The following is a 22021-nucleotide window of genomic DNA, read 5'->3' as shown; positions in this document are numbered from 1 at the left end:
CAAACCCCTTAGACAGCTGCTCAACTGCAACGCTTATCTGGTGCTCAAATCAATTTTTTTAATTAAAAACAAGTCATCAGCGATCAAATGGTTTTTTTTAGGTTGCACAGATGTTGAATAAGATTCTCAGTTGGGTGGTAAACCGTGTAAATTTGACAACCAACCAATCCAATTTGCACTTACTTTTTGCATTACTGTGTCTACCACGTTTTCTCTTTAGTTTTGGTGAGATTGTTGTTCTCACATCATTACATGCTTCGAGTGTTAGGTTATTAGGTTATTAGGTATTTATATTTAAACAGTGCTATATTCAAAAGTTTGAACTGGTTACTGAACGAATAAACGTGCAAGCTCGACATATTTTTGTAGGACAATATCAGACTGTAATCCTGATGTCGTGAAGAATGTGCTGTTCAATAATATCAAACACTATTGCTGATAACGGTTGCAGACACAAATTCTTTAAACACAATACGCAAATCTTCGAACGATTGTCTTTATGGCTTTTCGGTTTCATGTTTCAGGTCTCCTGACAGAGTGTAGTGTAAATATATGTATTTATTATTAGGTGTGAAATTGGGATATATTTATTGTAATTATTAACAGGCGTACCTCTAATCAGCAAACCAAAATGGTGACCCCAAAATATTGAATTTATAAACTTATCACGCGACACAAGCACCTATTTTTTGCTATACCACCTTAGAACGCGACAACTTAAGCAATGAAGCGTTATAACGCAGCGCCGATTTCCCTACCATTGATGCCAATTTAGTTGTTTTTTGCAATCTGTGAAACCATTGGTAATGTAATGATCCATGAGTAAATGTTTTCAAATGCTTTGGTTATTACTAATCGTGAAAAGCAATATCTTATGAATATATATTTGAATTTGAAGACGGTAGCATACAACTGAATCTAAATAATAGTTATTTATTGGAAATCTTTCAAATCTCTAGACATTTTTTTTATTCAAAATTTTAAATACTATTTACAACCATTTTAGTTTTTTATAAATGAATAAATTTTGATTAAAGATATACAGTTTTACTATTTACTGAATTTATAATCAACTGAACAACAACACTGCCAAAACAAAAACAAGCTTGTTTTATAGAAATCTGAACAAACATTTAAAAAGGGCACATCGACATAGGTAAACAATGTCTTTGTAAGACGCTGTTGAGCCCAATTCAACACGATCACGCTTACCAATACTACTAACACTAATCTTTCTGATAGTGGTGCTAGTTTGCATGGGCGAGCTAAAAAGGGCTCAACAGCAACGTTTCTGAAAAAAAGGCTCAAGACCTCGCCAGTCCTTTTCAAATGTTTGTCTAGAAATATTTGTCATGGCCTTCTACGGTTCTATTGAGTTGTCATCTTATGGTACAAGCGATTCATTGTATCATACTATTGGTGGAAGAAGATCACCTATGGTACGTATCTCTTACTAAATTAAAAAAAAATGTTCAGGACCCCCCGATAGAACATTTTCAAACCGGTCTCAAATGAAGGGGGAAAGCCTAAGCTTTCATTTGGTGGATGTTTCATCGATACTGATTTTTTTATATTAATGTTTTCTACCAGAGACACCGTGTACGGACTGCCTGTTCCGGTGGTATAAGTCCATCTCATAGGTGACCCCTAATTCATGCCGCTTTAAGCTTACCGTGCCTAAGAATGAATGGTTAGGGGGGTCTAAAAAAACCTAACCGCAAACGGAGCCTGTGGAGTACCAGGGCGCCCTCTACAGTATTGTGCCCTTCCTGTGCTACCCGGAGCAATGGTGCAGGTGACCTTGTGTTTCTCCGAGACAATCGGCTTCCCTTCTTCAGTCTCAAACCTGAGGCTAAATAAGGGTGGGATTATAAGGATGTTGTAAATTAGTTTAAATTTTTCACCCTTATGGCTTCGCATTATGCGTTTTTTTTTTTTGTTGGGGCAGCAGGGACGACAGTCCAGGGGCTTAACGGACCCCCCCCCCCCCCCCCCCCCCCCCCAGGACCTCTGCGAGTTGGGGAGTTGCCCAGGATGTGGTGAAGTTCGCAGTGGGCTCTGATGAACCTTCATAAAAACCACAAAAATCCGAATGCAACTCTGTCACAGCGACCGGTGCCGCTTAAAGTACCCTAGCCCAAACTAACAGAAGTGCCAACCGGCACATCAGGATTGATACCAGTGAGATCCTGATTATGGCATACTGGTCGCGATACAAACGGACAAGGCATGGAATTACGAGTAGGAGTGCTTCGAGCACATTGGGACCAACGCCAGTACGGCCCCAATTATGTATACTGGCAGCGCACGACAAAGGACAAGTAACGGTATATGTACTGGATAATATGCTTTGAGGCTGACAGCGGCGACATTCTACTCCCTTAGTAGGGTCGGGTGACACTGGCCCGAAACGGCGAGTGGGTTAATGGCGCAGACTGCCCCCGTCCCGTAAAACCGTGGCAGGCCTTAGAGTACGTTCCAAATCCGTCGCTTGGTTGTTCCAACTGGGCGGGAGTAGGCTCAGATGCCATTACCTGACCTGCGCCGATCCGGCTCTGAACATAGTACCCCATAAAGGACTATGTCAACCCTAGCATGGCCTCCCTGCTTGCATAGATAACCATGGGATTATAAAGGCGACTATTCCAGCGGAGATGGATAGCGGCTCTTAGGGGGACCCATAAGAGATGATCAACCAAAACAAACATCTAGCGGAATGTGAAGGAGAGGCTTCTGGACCTATCAGTAACCGGCTAAGGTTCCCGCCAAGGAAGGAGGCGACCAACTTTATTGAAAACAGTGTGGGCAAAAGCCTAGATACTGTGACGACGGCAGGCACTGGCCGCTCCAGTGCAACATGTGTGGTGACCGATGGCCCGGGACTAATCGAGGCCATGGATCGCAATAGGGAGTACCTCCCTAAAATGCAGGTAGCTGCTGAGCAACTTGATGTCATCATCGAATATGTTAAAAGCAAAACAAATATCAGCAAAGACTTGAAAACAAGTCTACTGAAATTGCGACAATCAGTCCTAGCTTCAAAGCAGGACTACGAGAAAGCCAAGGAACAACTGGGCAAGGTAGAAGGCCAAAAAGACACTAGGTCGTGTCAGACCGAAGTGTTTTCCTTCACAGGCAACGCGAATATATCTGATGATATTATTCGATACGCGATGCGGAAGAGGGAAGCTTCCGGGGATGAATACTTGGCGAAAAGACGTATGGTTGCTAAGGGAAAAGTGACCTACGCGGCCGTCCTCCAAAGCGGAAAAGCTGGCACGAGCCAAGCCCCGCGATCAAGAGGACATGGCAACAAAGGAGAGGCCAACACCAATCCTAAGGCCAAGAAAGCCAAGAAAAAGGAGCCACGGGTTAACCGGAACCAGGCAGTGCATCCACAGGAACCACGGGCGCAAGGCAACAGCAACCCGTGGATACGAGTTGGAAATAAGAAAAAACAGAGGAAACCGAAAACGGAGCCCAAGGAGATCGCTAAACCGAAAACAGCAAAACGTAGGAATTTAGGCGAAGCCCTCGTTATCAAAACGGAGGAAGCAAAATACGCCGAGGTTCTGAAGGCGATGCGAAGCACAGAGAAGCTATCGCCATTGGGCGCAGACGTGCGAAGCATAAGGCGAACTAGGATTGGTGAAATGATCCTAGTCTTAAAGAAGGACGCCAAGGAAAAGGGTGCAGTCTATAAGCAACTGGCACAAGAAGTACTTGGTGACGAGGTTGATGTAAGAACCCTTACTGCTGAAGCGACTCTCCAGTGTAAAAATCTGGATGAGGTCACCGATGCAGCGGAGGTCTCGGCTGCCCTCAAAGAGCAGTGTGACATCGACGTAGCCAGTAAGGCCATCCACCTTAGAAAGGGCCCGCAGGGCACCCAGGTGGCGGCGATCAGGCTGCCGGTCGCAGAGGCCAACAAAGCGAAGAACTTGGGCATACTCAAGGTAGGCTGGTCGGTTTGCCGGCTGAGCATACAACAGCCTCCTGAAGTTTGCTTCAAGTGTTTCGGGAAGGGCCATAAGTCGTGGAATTGCAATGGTCCCGACAGAAGTAAGATGTGCAGAAAATGCGGCGCTGAAGGCCATAGGGCAAGCGATTGTAAGCAAATCGCTAAGTGCCTAATATGTGTCGACAGAGCAGACAACGGACACTTAACGGGCGGACCCAAATGTCCGGGCACAAGCGGAGTATCAAAGCAGCCAAAACGGAAGTAACACAGTTAAATTTAAACCACTGTGATGCAGCCCAGCAGCTGCTTTGGCAGTCAGTCTCGGAAACCAAGACTGACGTGGTGTTATTATCGGACCCATACCGCATACCAGCCAACAACGGGAACTGGGTGGCGGATAGGTCTCAACAGCTAGCAGCTATAGGGACGACAGGACGATACCCAATCCAAGAAGTAGTCTCTAGCTCAAATGACGGTTTTGCGATAGCAAAAATCAACGGCGTGTTCTATTGCAGTTGTTACGCGCCCCAAGGTGGTCGATTGAGGAATTTTCCCACATGGTTGACAGGATGATGGCCGAACTAGCTAATCGGCAGCCAGTAGTGATAGCTGGCGACTTTAATGCATGGGCAGTGGAGTGGGGTAGCCGCTGCACCAATCAAAGAGGCCAGCTATTGTTGGAATCCCTGGCCGCATTAAATGTAGAGCTAGAAAATGTGGGTACAGTGAGTACCTTCCGCAGAAATGGTGCAGAATCGATCATCGACGTGACGTTTTGTAGTCCTAACCTTTTAGGTACCATGAACTGGCGCGTTGATGACGGTTATACTCATAGCGATCATCAATCGATTCGCTATAGTATAATACCAGGCGGGCAGAAGGCAGCGCGATGTAACTCGACCCAAGCCCGAGGATGGAAAACAGCGCGCTTCGACGGCGAAGTATTCACTGAAGCCTTGAGGCGCGAACGAAACACTCTAGACCTAAACGGTGAAGAGCTAGTTGCTATGATATCACGAGCGTGTGATGCTTCCATGCCGAGAAAAGCCCCTCCTAGAGAGAACAGGCCGCCAGTGTATTGGTGGTGCGAATCAATTGCAAATCTTCGAGCAATCTGCCTTCGGGCTAGACGAAGAATGCAACGCGCACGCACAGAAGCACAAAGAGAGGAACGCGGTGCAGTATTCAGAGAGGCAAAGTTGGCTCTCAAAAAGGAAATCAAGAGTCGAAAACGGGCATGCTTTGAAAGTCTATGCGAGAGTGCCAATTCTAGTCCATGGGGTGACGCCTACAGAGTGGTAATGGCTAAGACCAAAGGAGCCATAGCGCCCCAAGAGAAATCGCCCGAGTTGCTGCGATCGATAATCGATGTACTCTTCCCGCACCATCCCATAAGCCCATGGCTCCCAGCGCCGTATGCGGCAGATGAAGGAGAAGAAGTGGCGAGAGTGACGAACGAAGAGCTGGCAGAAGTCGTAAAATCATTCGCGTCAAACAAGGCACCGGGACCCGATGGTATCCCGAATGTTGCCTTAAAAGCGGCAGTGAACACGGATCCGGACATGTTCAGAACCACGATGCAACGCTGCATTGATCAAGGAATCTTCCCGGATGTATGGAAGCGACAGAAATTGGTGCTACTACCAAAGGCGGGGAAACCACCAGGTGACCCGTCGGCGTATAGACCTATATGTCTACTAGATACGACGGGCAAGTTATTGGAGAGGTTGATTCTCAACAGACTAGTACCGTATACGGAGAGTGCGGACGGCCTGTCCAACAACCAGTTTGGATTCAGAAAAGGTAAATCTACTCTGGACGCCATCCAGTCGGTCGTTCAAACAGCTGAGGTGGCAATCGAGCATAAAAGGAGCGGCATCCGTTACTGCGCGGTTGTCACTCTGGATGTGAAGAATGCGTTCAACAGCGCAAGCTGGGAAGCAATAGCACACGCGCTTCACCGCCTCAAGGTACCGGTGCAGTTGTGTAAGCTTCTAGAAAGCTATTTTGATGGTAGGATTCTACTGTATGACACAGAGGAGGGGCAGAAAAGCGTTCGAATTACCGCGGGAGTACCTCAAGGTTCAATCCTGGGCCCGCTGTTATGGAATGCGATGTACGATGACGTACTGAGGCTGCCCCTTCCAACGGGTGTTAAGATTGTTGGCTTCGCCGATGATATCACCCTAGTGGTCTATGGTGAATCGATGGAGGAAGTAGAGTTGACAGCAGCGCACTCTATTTCCCTGGTTGAGGAATGGATGAAGTCTAGGAAACTAGGACTGGCCCGTCACAAGACTGAGGTGGTGGTGGTCAACAACCGCAAGTCCGAGCAACGGGCGCTTATCTCGGTAGGTGATTGCACCATAGAGTCCAAGCGATCCCTTAGGCATCTTGGGGTAATGATCGATGACAAGCTGAGCTTCGCTAGCCACGTTGAATATGCCTGTAAAAGGGCATCTACGGCTATAGCGGCGCTTTCGAGGATGATGTCTAACAGCTCTGCTGTAATTGCCAGCAAACGCAAGCTGCTGGCAAGCGTGGCGCTATCCATACTAAGGTATGGAGGACCAATCTGGTCAAAAGCGCTTAGAACGAACAGAAACCTAAAGCGGTTGGAAAGCACGTACAGGATAATGTGCTTGAGAGTAGCAAGTGCATACCGGACGGTATCTAAAGAGGCCGTGTGCATCATAGCCGGGATGACGCCCATCGGGCTCATCATCAAGGAAGATGTTCAATGCTTCAACCAAAGGGGTACCAGAGGAGTCCGCGACACGTGTAAAGAGGAAACGCTCAGAAGCTGGCAGCAGGAATGGGATAACTCCACTAAGGGTAGATGGACCCATCGACTAATACCAAATGTGTCAGATTGGTATGGTAGAAGCCATGGGGAAGTGAACTTCCACCTGACGCAGTTTCTGTCAGGACATGGTTGCTATAGACAGTACCTGCATAGGTTCGGGCACTCAGAATCTCCTGCGTGCCCCAATTGTGCTGGTGTAGAGGAAACAGCGGAGCATGTCGTGTTCGATTGCCCCCGTTTCATTGTTGTGAGAGGTCGCATGCTCACTACATGCGGAGGGGACACGTCCCCCGACAATATTATAGAGAGAATGTGTGCGGATGCCGAGTGCTGGAATGCAGTAACTACGGCTGTCACTCACATTATGTTAGAATTGCAGCGTCTATGGCGCGCCGACCAAGAGTTGGCTGCAGAGGATTAGCCCTGCCGAAGCTGGTCCCTTGTAACATTGTTTAAGTCGGCTAGGAGAAGCAGTTTGCCTAGGCTACTTCTGCTACACGTGTTGTGCTATATGCACTGGTCCCTTCCCGAAGAAATACCGTAAGGTGGTTCCGGGGAGATGAGGGTCTGAGTCCAAGGGTCATGTCGATGCACTGTTCACCACTTGAGCAATTCTAAATGAATTGCTCATGCACAGTGCATAGGCTGGTTTTAGCGGGTCGTCGTTGGTGCGTCATCCCCGCATTCCCTGAGTTATCTTCTCAGGGGATCTGTTTGCAAATTTCCCCCTTGTAAAAAACAAAAAAAAAAAAAAAACATCGCCGAAAAAGTTGACAATTTCACAAAACACTATTTTGATCGTAAGGATACTAAACTAAGAAAGATAAGAAAGGAATTTTTAAACTTTTTTAACCGCCCTAGTGATTACGTTTAGCATTTTTGATTCGATTGGTTTTCTCGCACAGCTTCCCACCCCGGAAACGACAGACCCCTCCCAGTCAGGACCGCTCAGCGTGCTCGAGGTATCGGATCCGAAGATTTGCATTCTGGCGCACCTGATGAGCCCACTGGAACCAATTGACCCGCTGCTGGAATCACCCCTGGCGCACCCGCTGACGAAGCAAAGGGCAGTCGCCTCGGAACTGCTGAATGAGGTGCAGCAGGGGAACAACGCCGTCGGCGGAATGCTGCTGGCCAATATGGAGCGAAGCTCGTGTAAGTTTTTAAGAGAGATTGTTTTGTTCGAAGTACTGTTACTGTTACTGCTTCACACCGCTCATTGTAGCTGACTAATTTATCAAACAAGAGCAAATAGGTGACCTATTGAATGAATTTCTTGCGTGTCCTTTAGTAATCCCCACAAAAACTTTGAGAGGCTTGTGCACCCCCATTTTTCTACCAATAGAGCGCACATTTTAGGAGGCCACTCAGAATTTGATTTAGAATCAAATGAGCGGTGTAGAATATAAAGGACATTTTGAGCCAACCTTGTTAGCATATGTGCCTTGATCCTGAGACAGATACTTAACAAAATATATCGCATTTGGGGTTGAAAATGCCCAAGCTTGAGGATCTGTAGTCAGAATTAGCCCATGCTTGACGAGATAATCATAATTGGCTGATTAAGCCAATGGTTGAAATTTGAATGACGATCTACATATAACCTGAAATTCTGTTTGTAGTGAAATTTCAGTCATTTTTCATACTGGTACACCTACCCTTCTATTATTCTGAACACAACTGTACTCTTATGAGAGTACGGATGGTAATCTTGTTTGAAGGATTACGGAGACTAACAAACATAATAACCATTTAAACTTTTATACTTTCAGTCCACCTCCAGAAGAGGGAAATTTCAAACAAATTTTCCGTTTTTCATCTTTCCAGCCGAATTCCCCTTCATTGCGTACTATGTGATAAACACCACCCAAACGGACCCGACGATGTTCTACACCGGCGTCCGAGGGGCCTCCCTGTCCAAGTTTGAACCGAAAAACACCCGCTACACGGCAGCCCACACCCTGGACCTGTACAGCGAAGTGGCTTCCATCTGTCGGCCCCCGTTGGCGCTGGCCCCCAACGAAATCGGTAGCGTCAAGAAGGGCCAAACTCCAACGACCGGCTACATCATCAGCGTGTATAAGGTAGGTCCACCGGGTGCGGACAGGAAGCGATAATCTCCGACAAGTTTTCACAGCACAAGTCGAGTGGGAGGGATAACAGTTTTCCGATGGTACGTGCCCGGAGCAATGACGCGGCCTGAAGATGCTCTGAGGAAGTGTGACTTGATGGTTGTAAAGAGGGTGTGAAATTGAAATTCTACAAATTTTAACTAGACTGCAGAATGTAACCAATATTTTTTTGACAAATTTTTGGCTAAAGCGTAAAACTCCTTCCTAAAATTCCATTGTTTATTAATTGATTAAACTATGCGCAAGCATAATATATAAATAGTATTTATTTTTAAAAAACTTTCTTGAGGAATAATTATTACTGTTTTGGCTAAATTTCCAAGTTTCCCACTAGGTAGTTTGCCTTTGATTCCATTGGCAAAATATACTCTATGTCGGGTTGATACAAAAAGTTGCAAATTCAGCTGATTGGGCCAAAGTACCCCACTTGGGTAGATGTAGCTCTCTCTCTATTTTTGACAATATTTGTGGAGAGAGATTTCGGGTTAAAATAATAATTATAAGGTAAACTCAAAATTTAGGTAAACAAATGTATCCGTGTAGTGTCACCAGGATCAATAGGGTAATGACTGTTTATTTTGTTCTCAAACGCTAACAGTTGGCGCCAGCAGCAAAAATTACAGACAACAACCTTTCGAACATTCAGTTTCTCTTACCGGCCGCCGAGCGACGACACTGTTGTATGTATGTCACCCACTGATCGCGCTACGCTGGATTCTCAAATTTCTCAAACTTTCAACACAAGCGCATGGAAGAATGGTAGTCGGAGAACTGTCAAAACGTATGAAAAATAATGAAAATCGTAAATTGCTTGCAATTAGGAAACTGGATAAAGAAAATAGGGCAAGTGTACCATTAGTGGTGCACCTAAGGGAAAACTGCTAAAACACGGTGTTAAGATCATGAAATATATGATTTTAACGTATCATTCTATAGATCTCAAATCCTTCTATCATTCAAATGTATAAAAATCACGATTCATTTGAAATTTCCCTGCAAAAAGCCTTGCACCAATAATAGGAACACTGTTCCTTTAGTGGAGGTATATTTTAAGGATGGTTCCTTTAGTGGCGCAAACCATTGATTTCTTATGGGACCCTCCACTATGGGTACTGATGCACCACTATAGGTGCAAAGGAGCAAAAAAATTAAGCAAAATAATTGTTTTAAATAGTTTTACGGTTAAATTTCATGAATATTATTCGATTACTTGTATCATTTTCGCATCGTACATAATACAAAAATATCACATAATCATTTATTAGCGCGAAACATGCCAAAACACACTACCTCCACTATTGGAGCTACCTCCACTAAGGGAGCGTTTGCCCTAGTGATTAGAAATCAAGTGTAAAGTGAATACATAACTTTTTGTGTTTAGTTCATCTTCCATGATGCTTTCTTTGCTTCAGGATTTCGTTTTCACTACCATTGAAAAAGAGCCATCTTTTGCCTTTTCAGTTTTGAATATCGCCCTATTGAGTCTTCTGGATTGAAGCAAATAAAATTCATCGGCTTTCAGATCAAAACACCGTTTGTTAATTCTCCTTTCCTATCAGTTTTTAGTCCGCTTCTACATCGTAAGATTATAGTAGATGAAGCTACCGCTTTTGAATGCTAATGAGTTTTTCCCCTGGTCAAACTTTTCGAGGTGGAAACAGCAAGAGAGAGGCGTCTTAGCGCCGACTACCGATCACCGAGTTTCTTCTGTTGAACCATTTCGGAGACAATGTTTCTACGGATCTGTTCGTTCCACGTGGTTAGCCAGCGGTTCGATGTCGTTGGATATCAATATGTTTTCGTCCGTTCTTTGTACAAAGCGGTTTTGCAAAATAGGAATTGAATTTGTCATCATTTGCATACAAATTGGATGGAAAGTGATAGCAGTTGAAATAAAAATTCAAACGGATGCATTTTGAGCGATTTGCTAATCCACAAATAAGGTACAGAGCTACTCGGGCACTTCCATGATTCTCTTTGGCAGTGGGTGTTTTTCTCGGCCGAATTGAGTCCTGGAGCCCTATCCTATCCTAACGTTTGTACCAATCGCTTGAGCTTACGTCAGAAATACACGTTTATTCAATAATTTTAATGTTTTGTATTAGTTTAAGTCCACAAATCTAATTGTTATGTTTTCTGAGTTTATGTCATATCTTTATATTTCAACTTTTAGGTGAATTATGTTTTCCGTGTACCTCCTGAAATGTCTGATAGGAACAACACCAAAACAAAGCAAAACCCCATAGTGAGTTTTTGTCAGCGAAGAGAAAATCAGTCATAATATAACGTGTCAAGATTCAAATTTTAACGCATTTTTCTCAAATCCAAGTTTAGTTATGAATTTGCAATTATTTGAGCGCGCAAAGCTCCAGCTTTTTCGCTACAAAATTAAAATGAGACTTCATGAAAAATTTTAGGACCCTATTGTCTGAAGTATTATACATATTATGAGCAAGTATGAGCACAGTAGCTCTCAAATAACCCCACTGCAGAAGTGAATTTTATTGAGTGGAAACATCAGTGGAGATTTTTAGAGTCATCCCTGTGGAAACTACTAGAGAGAGTAGCGTTTGAGTGCTCAAGATTTCCTGAAGAAATTCCTTTACGCATCCCACGGAAATTCGCTGGAGAATGTTTTGGATGAACTCCTGAGCAGGAAAATCGAAAATATATTTAATCTCAAGGTCAAGCTGTTTTATTGTAATTCTTGTAGTAAATATATACTGTGATATATGAGGATTTTTTTTTTATTTCCGTACAAAGTGGGCCGAAGGGTCTCAGATTTTCATGAAACTTTTTCCACAGCAGGGCTCATCAATATATGAATAAAAAAAAATGAGAAAACTTCAGGGTCGCTTATTTTCCCGAAAAACTCAGTTGGATTTTTTTTTGTTTTCCTCTGACACTACTTACTTTTAAAAATCATAACTCAAGAACGAAGCATCGTAGAAACAATTTTTTTTATGAAAATGAAAGCAAATTTTCTCAGGAATAAAAAAAATATTAACTGGAAAAAGTTTTCCACAAAATTTACCACCGTTGAGAAAATTCGTAAAGAAAAGTCGTAAAAACTAAGCTCCAACTCGTGAAAAATTTTCAAAAAAATATTTTTGAGAAGACAATTTTATAAGCTTTAATCGCTGAAATTTTTGAAATGGTATTTTTTTCGTTTTTGAGTTATGGCCAATTTTGTAAAAAATGTGCAAATGTGCCATTTTGAGCCTTTTCTTTGAAAAATCATAACTCAAGAAAGAAGCATCGAAGAAACAAAGTTTTTTTTATGAAAATTAAAGCAATTTTCTCAGGAATAAAAAAAAAATAACTGGAATCAGTTTTCAACCAAAAAATATTCCACCGTTGAGGAAATTCGTTAAGAAAATCCGAAAAAACTATGTTCCAATTAGTGGAAAACTTTCAAAGATATATTTTTGAGAAGGTATTTTCATAAGCTTTAATCGCTGAAATTTTTGAAATGTACTTTTATTCGTTTTTGAGTTATGGCCAATTTTGTGGAAAATGACCAAATAAGCCTTTTTTTTGAAAACCCTTATTTCAATCGAAGCATCGGAAATACAAAGATTTTTTATCAAAGCAATTGCAAACTTTCTAAAACATCTGAAAAAATATGGGATTGGTTTTTGTTCCAAACGAAAAGCGTTCAGTGTAGCAGCGTCGACTCGCATCGCCCAATGCTGAACGCAACGATGTGCGTTTGGAAAGGAAGTAGAGAAACGCGCGAAAACGCCGACACAACGGAAGAGGGAAAGCGAGGGAGGAGCGAATGCGAACGCCGTTATTAGTTCACCCGCCAACCGAACAAGCAACACCGCGACGCGTTCGTACAAGTTTTTTAATAAAGTTAAGTTTAATGTGATTAATTCCGACTCCGATTTATTTCCGACCGCGATCCGAAATTCCGCCCGATTAGAACCGTACTCTGGAAGTCCCGAAAATACAGTCCACCGAAACACAATTTTTTCCCGACCGATATTTTTCATGAAAAATTACACCCTAAGAAATAGTTTTTTGACCTTTTGTGTGCTCACAGTGCAATAGGGCGATATTCAAAACTCAAAAGGCAATAGATGGCTCTTTTTCAATGGTAGTAAAAACGGAATCCTGAAGCAAAGAAAGCACCACGGAAGATGAACTAAACACAAAAAGTTATGTATTCACTTTACACTTGATTTCTAATCACTACTTTTTTGATTCAGTTTCCTAATTGAAAGCAATTTACGATTTTAATTATTTTCCATACGTTTTGACAGTTCTCCGACTACCGTTCTTCCATGCGCTTGTGTTGAAAGTTTGAGAAATTTGAGAATCCAGCGTAGCGCGATCAGTGAGCGGAATACAAACATCAGTGTCGTCGCTCGGCGGCCGGTAAGAGAAACTGAATGTTCGAAAGGTTGTTGTCTGTAATTTTTGACGCTGGCGCCAACTGTTAGCGTTTGAGAACAAAATAAACAGTCGTTACCCTATTAATAAACTTGGAATAGTCTGTATTAATTATATAGCCAAACAACACACTAAAACTGCTCAATTTTAGCACCAAATCGTAGTAGCCGGCGATAATTCGGCTTCGGTCACAATAATAGAAATATTAGTAGTAGAACGCAAGTGGCGTGTTGGTACAAAACTAATTTTAATTATTATTACCTTAAATTATGGTTTTTCATTGTTTGTTCAATACCATGTAGTTGTTTTGGTTTTTGAAATTAATCTGACACTTTGAGGCCCGGTACTCACGCTGTCAAACTAGATGTTGGTAACACGAACAGCAGCGACATTAGTTAATGCTTCTACTGTCACAATGCGTGAAGAATTTAAGAATAAATAATAATATGTATTTATGATAAAAAGCAAATAATAATAGAGAGTAAAACATAATTTCGCCTGTTTAGCCCAATTCCTCTAAATGTTTAGGCTATTGTGCAAGCAAAAGTGAAAATCCGAACTTGCTGATACACGAGAAACCTACCTAGTAAATTCTCAAAAAATAATATTTATTTTAATAAAAACATTTTTTTATCGATGCAATACTTTTACAGCTTGTCAGCTTATAAAGATGTCTTCAACTATGTTTTGTGATGTAAAAAATAACAGAATATCTTAAGTTTATTGATTGCACAAAAGGTCAAAAAACTAATTGATGTCAAAATATTATTCCATGCTTGTCAAAAAAATGGTTGAAAACAATGTGCCCTGTGAGACCCGATTGTTCTATTGCCATTTGGCTTTAACTGATATGATAAGGCATCAAAGCATACTAAATATGGCTGCCGAAAATTGCCGATTCAAGAGAAGCTTGCCTAGAAAAATGGTCGAAAATTATATAAATTTTACCATAATTTCATTATATCTTCCGATGTGACGATTTCACAGCTTTGGTACATTCGGTAAAGTTGTGTATTGTTGTAGTATATAAAATGTTGTAGAACATGTCATGTTCATAAATTGCACATTAATCATAGAAATGGTCAAAAAACTGATATTTATGATAAAATTGGTTAAATTTAAAAATATCACCGTAAAAATGAAGTCAAAAATATCAAGTGTGTTCAGCAAAGTTGTTGAAAATAAAACGATCTAAAACTTTGCTGAAGTAATGATGGCCCTAAAATTCTTTTTTCAGAAATATATATTTTTACTCGGGTGCCCTATTCAGTATAATCTAAACATTATTTTCCATTATTACTCGGGATGCTAATTCAAAACAATGTCCCGAAGGCACCTATGGGCTAAAACGCCTCTTAGAGGTTTTGACCGTCAATTTTCAGTTTCGTCCCACTGTGTGCCGACTCAACTATCACATGGCATATATTCAGCGTGCTGACTAATTTGTGTGTGATATAGTTGTTAGTATAGTATAGTAGTTATGCAACTTTATATAATCTTATAGGCATAGGTAACTGTCCAGTTTTCGCGCAATAGGGTAACGACTGTTTATTTCGTTCATAACCACTAACAGTTGGCGCCAGCGGCAAAAATTGCAGACAACAACCTTTCGAACATTCAGTTTCTCTTACCGGCCGCCGAGCGACGACACTGTTGTTTGTATGTCACCCACTGATCACGCTACGCTGGATTCTCAAATTTCTCAAACTTTCAACACAAGCGCATGGAAGAATGGTAGTCGGAGAGCTGTCAAAACGTATGGAAAATAATGAAAATCGTAAATTGCTCGCAATTAGGAAACTGAATCAAAAAAGTAGTGATTAGAAATCAAGTGTAAAGTGAATACATAACTTTTTGTGTTTAGTTCATCTTCCGTGGTGCTTTCTTTGCTTCAGGATTTCGTTTTTACTACCATTGAAAAAGAGCCATCTATTGCCTTTTAAGTTTTGAATATCGCCCTATTGGCGGGGCACGTTGGAGCGTGGAACAAATTGCTAAAATGGGAGATATTGGTTACTTCATTCTCTGATAATCTTGCAGAAGATTCTGTTAGGATTTTTCTCAGGTATTCGTTGAAGTTCAGCGCAAGATTCTTTTAAAATTTTGCCCTGAAACCTTTTTGGATTTCCGAATATAAAGAAATATTCTCATTTTTGTCAGAATCTCATCTATTATCATTTGAAAATCCTGTCCAGGGTTTTGTTAGAATGGCCAGTGCTGGTAGCAAAAAGTGGTACCGAAAAAAGTTATTTTAGTGACCGGATTTGAGAAATTAGTGACTAAGAAGTGACTTTCGATTCTCGAAGAAGTGACTAAAAGTGACTTTCGATTCTCGAAGAAGTGATTAAAAGTGACTTGAATGCAAACCGTAATTAGTTTTTTTTTTTCAATTCTATTGCACTGTTGTACGATCAATATCCAATGATAGGGAATATTCAATATGATCTAGGTCTTTTTGAGTACCATATTTGGAAATTTTATTGTACTCTCAAAATTTCTAGACGTTGTCTATTTTTTTTTCAAACAAAAAAATTAATATTTACTTAAATATGGTAGATAGGGGCAGTATGGTCCACCTTAGGATTTTGTATCATGGACCGTTCAAAAAATATCTGAATGCATAGTCACAGTAGTCTCCTAGTTACGAGATGTATGTTAAACAATATTATTGTATCTTGAGATAAGAATGAAAAACGACTTGTTCGTTTAACGTGTGAACAGAAAGTGAAAATTTTATTCAAACCAAAGTCATGGCTTACTTATATCTAACACTCCTCTTTAAGCTAGGACTACTATGGCTTCACGATTCTTTGCAAGCTTCATGCGTGGTAATGGTTTCGTGAAGCCATCGGCGAGTTGATTGTCCGATTTAATATATTTGATATTTATCATTGTGCTTGATCCGAGGGTTGTAGCCACCGTTCTTAGCAATCGCAATGGTGCTCTGGTTGTCGCAGTTGATGGATATTGGACCCGTCGCTCCGAATTGTGCAGTGAGTCCTTGTCACCACGAAGCTTCTTGAATAATAGCAGACAGTGCCATATACTCTGCTTCGCAGGTTGATAAGGCAATCAGTGTAATAAAAAGTTGAGGCAGAAACAGTTTTTTTTTTTTCAGTTTTTCTTAGCGGTGTAATTTTTCATGAAAAATATCATCCATTCCTACTTATAATTCATTAAAACCAATCCCATATCTTTTTTTCAGATGTTTTAGAAATTTTGCAATTGCTTTTCCGATGCTTCGATTGAAATATGGTTTTCAAAGAAAAGGCTTATATGGTCATTTTCCACAAAATTGGCCATAACTCAAAAACGAAAAAAAGTACATTTCAAAAATTTCAGCGATTAAAGTTATGAAATTACCTTCTCAAAAATATATTTTTGAAAGTTTTCCACTAATTGGAACATAGTTTTTCCGGCTTTTCTTTACGAATTTTCTCAACGGTGGAAAATTTTGTGGAAAACTGTTTCCAGTTAATATTTTTTTTTTATTCCTGAGAAAATTGCTTTCATTTTCATAAAAAAAACTTTGTTTCTACGATGCTTCTTTCTTGAGTTATGATTTTTCAAAGAAAAGGCTCAAAATGGCACATTTGCACATTTTTTACAAAATTGGCCATAACTCGAAAAACGAAAAAAAATACCATTTCAAAAATTTCAGCGATTAAAGCTTATAAAATGATCCTCTCAAAAATATTTTTTTGAAAATTTTCCACGAGTTGGAGCTTAGTTTTTACGGCTTTTCTTTACGAATTTTCTCAACGGTGGAAAATTTTGTGGAAAACTTTTTCCAGGTAATATTTTTTTTATTCCTGAGAAAATTTGCTTTCATTTTCATAAAAAACTTTGTTTCTACGATGCTTCGTTCTTGAGTTATGATTTTTCAAAGTAAGTAGTGTCAGAGGAAAACAAAAAAATTTCAACTGAGTTTTCCGGAAAAATAAGCGACCCTGAATTCTTCTCAATTTTTTTTATTCATATATTGATGAGCCCTGCATGTGGAAAAAGTTTCATGAAAATCTGAGACCCTTCGGCCCACTTTGTACGGAAATAAAAAAAAATCCCCAGCATTAACATATTTTTCAAAGGAATCGAAAAATGTCGCTATAAAGAGCTTTTGTCACTATAAAAGTTGTCGTTATAACGAGCTTCGACTGTAATGGTTGTGATGACTATGACTGAGGTCATCATGCAAAACCGAGCGGAAAACGCTTAAATTTGTATCCAGCATATGATATAATTCTCTTCTTCTTCTTCTTCTTCTTCTTTTTCTTCTTGGCGTTATCCATGTGGGACAGAGCCTATAGAAATATATTTCTTAGCTTAGTGTTGTTAAGAGCACTTCTATAGTTAAAGCTTCCTTTGATGATTGTTGATTGACATTTTGACGTATAGTATATCTGGACCCATGAATTAATCCAAGAAGATCAACGGTATTCGAACCCGCAACCCTCAACATGGTCTTGCTGAATAGCTGCGCGTTTGTTGCTACAGCTGTTTCGGCCCCAAATCAGAAAACATTTCGAAAAAGTATTTGCGCTGCCTTCTAAATCTATAACGTGTCTGTTTTCATCCCTCAAGTGTTGATAATTGCCTAGTCAACATATAGTCACAAATCTCTCTGGAAGCGAATTGAAACAAATGGAAAAATCTCCACAAAGCCCAACACTCATCGCCCGACAAACAACGCAGCCATTGCCATTGCCTTGAGGGAGGAAATCCATCAACGGCAAGCATCAACAGTGCTGGGTTGGTTTAACATTGCGTCCCATGCGTCGTAAAGCCATGTGGCAGCAAATCCGGCCCCGATGTTTGCCAAAGAAAAACAAATTCCGCTTTCATCCGTCAATTTGTGGTAAGTTTTTTTTTTTGTCACAAATCATGTTGGGATTTGCGCTGGGGCGATGACAAACAATGATGAGTTTGCGATATTTCCTCCTGCTGGAGATCAATGCTTTTGTTAACAGCTGTTCCCTGGATAATTTATATGTACAGTCAACACTCTCTTACTCGATGTTGAAGGGACCATCGAGATACAGAACACAATTTTTCATTTTTCGTAATTTGTGATAGTACATTCAAAATAGAAATTTAAATGTGAAAAATAGTAAAATTTAGGCACATTTATCAACGTGACACTTTAAAAATAATTTTCAAAAATTGTATCACCCTGAAATGGATTGTCGACCTTCATTTTACTATCAGTATTAACATAATTAGGGGTCATGCACAAATTACGTCACGCTCCGAGGGGGGGGGGGGGAGGGGGTCAAATCGAGCTAGAGACGTGTCGACTTCCAGAGGGATCAAAGTACCGTAAAACGGGGTAACTTTGATAATGCGGGTAACTTTGATAGTGCGTAACCCACCACATACTAAACGAAATATCATAATTTCTGTTAATCAGTTAAGCAAAACGAATGCAAAACTAAAGAACATTAGTATAACACTTCATGTAAGAGCGGTTTTCATTTGAATCAAGAACATTTTAGGCTTTTTATACGAATTTAAAAAAATTACACAATTTCAGCATTTTCGCAACGCTTACAAACAATATGTTCTACGATCACTATTTGATGTAGTTTTGAATAGTTGGACACTTATCTTTGACAGCCTAGTTATCATAGAACTTGAAATCGGTCTCAAATCTCTTAGAGAAAAGCATTTTCACAAACTGGGACCATTTTTGTAAACTAAGTCAGAAATTTCCATATAACTTTAAACGCCTAGAGGTATGCAATGCTCTACAAATTTTCGTTATTCATTCATTTTTTATCGAATTATCATTATCAAAGTTACCCCAAAACAGAAAACCAACTTTCGATTATATGAAAAATTATATATCCATTCATAATAAATCTTTTACCAATCTATCGACTGTAATCGATAGCTAGGATGCCAGTACTTTTTTAAAAAATATAAATTGTAAATCTTTGAAACAGCATGCATAAATATTCAAGTTTTCTTCGAAAAAACTATCAAAGTTACCCCGTTTTACGGTATGCTAAATTGAAGGGACCGTTCATACCATCGAGTTGGGGGAAATATCGAGATACAGAACATCGAGTAAGGGAGGGTTGACTGTAGTTTTAAATTTCGATTTCACAGTGCTTACAATAGTTTCCGCCTTGTGACTTCCGGCCCTTCGATGGAAGATGGAATGTTTCAATAATCCATTAAAAAAAATCAGACTCTTTACCAACTATAAGACTACGACACTGTTTCTCTTACAAAGCACTCATACACAAGAAATAAGATCATTTCCCGCTCAACCAACTGCCAGGAACTGTGGCAGGAAACTTTGTTTGTGGGAAAACAAAGATTCGAATCCTGTAGCATCAATACGTTTTGCAATTCTGAGTGCACGATTTGAAAGTTAAATCTTTTGTGCAGTGCAGAGCGAATACGAAGCTTGCATGGGAAACCAACTTCACTGATTGAATTGAACGCGTGATGTGATGTGATGATGTTATTTCCAATTTCGTTAGCAGCTCCGGAACATTTTCACACCGTATCTATTGGATTCTCTCCAATAATCGAATCAATTCCAACCACCAGCAAGTCAATTAGGTATCTTCCTACCGCAAACAGGTCACGTGCCCACCGAAAAGCACGATTTATCTTTTAATCCTTCGGTAAAACGCCGGCCACGGATTTAGCAGAAAATTAAATCACCCAAGACAAACAACTCGCTAATCACTTTTCTCATTATCGCCGAAATCCGCAGGTCTACGAGGGCGACGACGGCGAACGGTTCGAACGGAATTGGCTCTACTGGACCGGTGCCAGGATGATTTACAGGTGAGTGTGATGGGCGAGAGGAGTGGGTGGTTGGGAAAAAGTGGAAATAGTCAGGTTTTCCGGCACTCTGGCTTAGACAAAGATGGTCACTATGACCCGTTAGCGCCCAGCGTACTATTTTAAGGACAGATGCTTCGAGCGCCATGCGTCTTCACATGGAGACATTACCTATTACACAAGTAACTTGAAAATAATACGAAGTAGGTATATGTAGGTAAAAGTATTTTTATATGCCTGATATATGAATAAAGTTCAATATTAGATCTATAGAGCTGCCAGATATCGATGACACCTTTTTTTTAATTTGCATTACTTATTATTATTATTATTATTATTTTTTTTTTGCTGGATCTATGTTTATGTTAGGGGAAGATAACTATTGAAAACAATTTCGAAACATAAGCATAATTGTAGGACACCTTGGATGTTAATGGGTCAGCTCGGTGGTCATTCGGATCGATACACCTCCTACGCTTATTTGTTAATTTTTCATAATCTGTGCCTTCTTTTGAACATAAATATTTCAACTGTCGATTCGTCTCATACGGAATTCTAATGATTTAATTTCTTTCATTTTCGCCAACCCTTCCAGGTACCTGCCGAAAACAGCCGGCTTGCGACGAATCACCCTCCACAAGAGCGTATCCTCCCGAGGGGACAAGATGTATCTGCTGATTTGCGAATGTGCCGATCTGTTGAAGGACCTCTCGGCTGCCGCCCTGCTGATACCGGCCCTCCGAGCTCGGCTTTGTGGCTACACCGGTCTCTACCGGCCCATACAGACCTTCTAGGACAAGTGAAACGAGTGAGCGGCGGCAACATCCTAATATTAGTGGTTCCATCCTCAACTTCCCCCAACTCTACTGCTGCTGCTGCTGCTCCTCTTGAGCCTTTTAAAGCTCTTGGGTTTACAGCCACGGTTACCAATGTTGAAATTAAGTTGTAAATTTTTGATGGGTAATCAAGTATATCGAATTAAAGCGTATATTTTCGGTGAGTTTTTATCCAGGTAAATTATGTTAACGATAGAATGAAGTTAGAGATTGATTCCGATTTTATATCAAGTAATGAGAACTAGACCAATGCAAAAGAAAGCGTGAAGCATTATTTTTATAATATTGATAATGTTAAGAAAGCGCATGTTTTCAGAAGACGGTTGTGCAAAAAAAAACGTTTCTATAATCCATTAGTGAATACAAATGCATAAAAAATCGGTAAAAAATAAGACCATAGAGTTATGAAAAGCCAATTCATGGGAAGAGCAAACAACTTTTGCGGAATGTGGGAGCGCTATTTCGTATTCATACCTTCTGACACCGACGACTGCACATTGTGCATACTTATAAGCTTGACATTTTTTATCGACAGCCGGCAGAAAAAAAGCAATAAGTTACCAGTATTTACTAAACATAGGACGATGAAGAACAGGACAAAACAACACACATAAATTCAACAACTGCCAGACACAGCAGAGAATAGTCGTTTCTACTTTCCCCACTAACCTACAAGTGCGGATGGACGAGAAAAATTCGAAACGAAAAAAAAAACTAAATCAGATATACCTACAACAGTAGTAGAATAAAAACAAATTGACGACGGCGAGAGAAAACTGCAGGAGGACAAACATGGTTTCATATACGATTATACAATCATCGAATCGAACTAACTTTATTTACACTCTTTCACACAACTCGCGATGACCACATACCCACCTAGAAGAAGTGCAACACACGTGCAACCATGTTGCACAAACACACAAACACCTGTACACATGAGCTCAAGCAAACGTTGGACCTGTGCAATTTTTCAAAATATGAAAGGATCTTATTCATTAAGATAGACAAAATAATAACATGGCCTCTCAATATTGACATAACTTTTTTCTGAGCTTTTTTATTGATTAGGCCCTTTTTATGGTGTTAT

The 22021-nt window shown here is 40.5% G+C and overlaps 1 protein-coding gene across 3 annotated transcripts in view; it reads left to right on the top strand.

Annotated features, from left to right (window-relative positions):
- LOC5578048 overlaps positions 1-22021 on the top strand; it is a 279552-nt gene extending 257531 nt beyond the window's left edge. For all 3 annotated transcript variants that reach the window (XM_021851404.1, XM_021851405.1, XM_021851403.1), the window contains 4 exons: positions 7673-7922; positions 8595-8851; positions 20025-20098; positions 20691-22021. In XM_021851404.1, coding sequence (XP_021707096.1) covers positions 7673-7922; positions 8595-8851; positions 20025-20098; positions 20691-20889 — 780 coding nt within the window. In that variant the 3' untranslated portion in view covers positions 20890-22021. The remainder of the gene's footprint in view (positions 1-7672; positions 7923-8594; positions 8852-20024; positions 20099-20690) is intronic.

The sequence above is a fragment of the Aedes aegypti genome, chromosome 3, assembly GCF_002204515.2.
Source record: "Aedes aegypti strain LVP_AGWG chromosome 3, AaegL5.0 Primary Assembly, whole genome shotgun sequence".
In the NCBI taxonomy this organism is placed as follows: Eukaryota; Metazoa; Arthropoda; class Insecta; order Diptera; family Culicidae; genus Aedes; species Aedes aegypti.
Note: the sequence above shows the minus strand (reverse complement) of the source record. Positions and strands in the feature narration are given on the sequence as shown.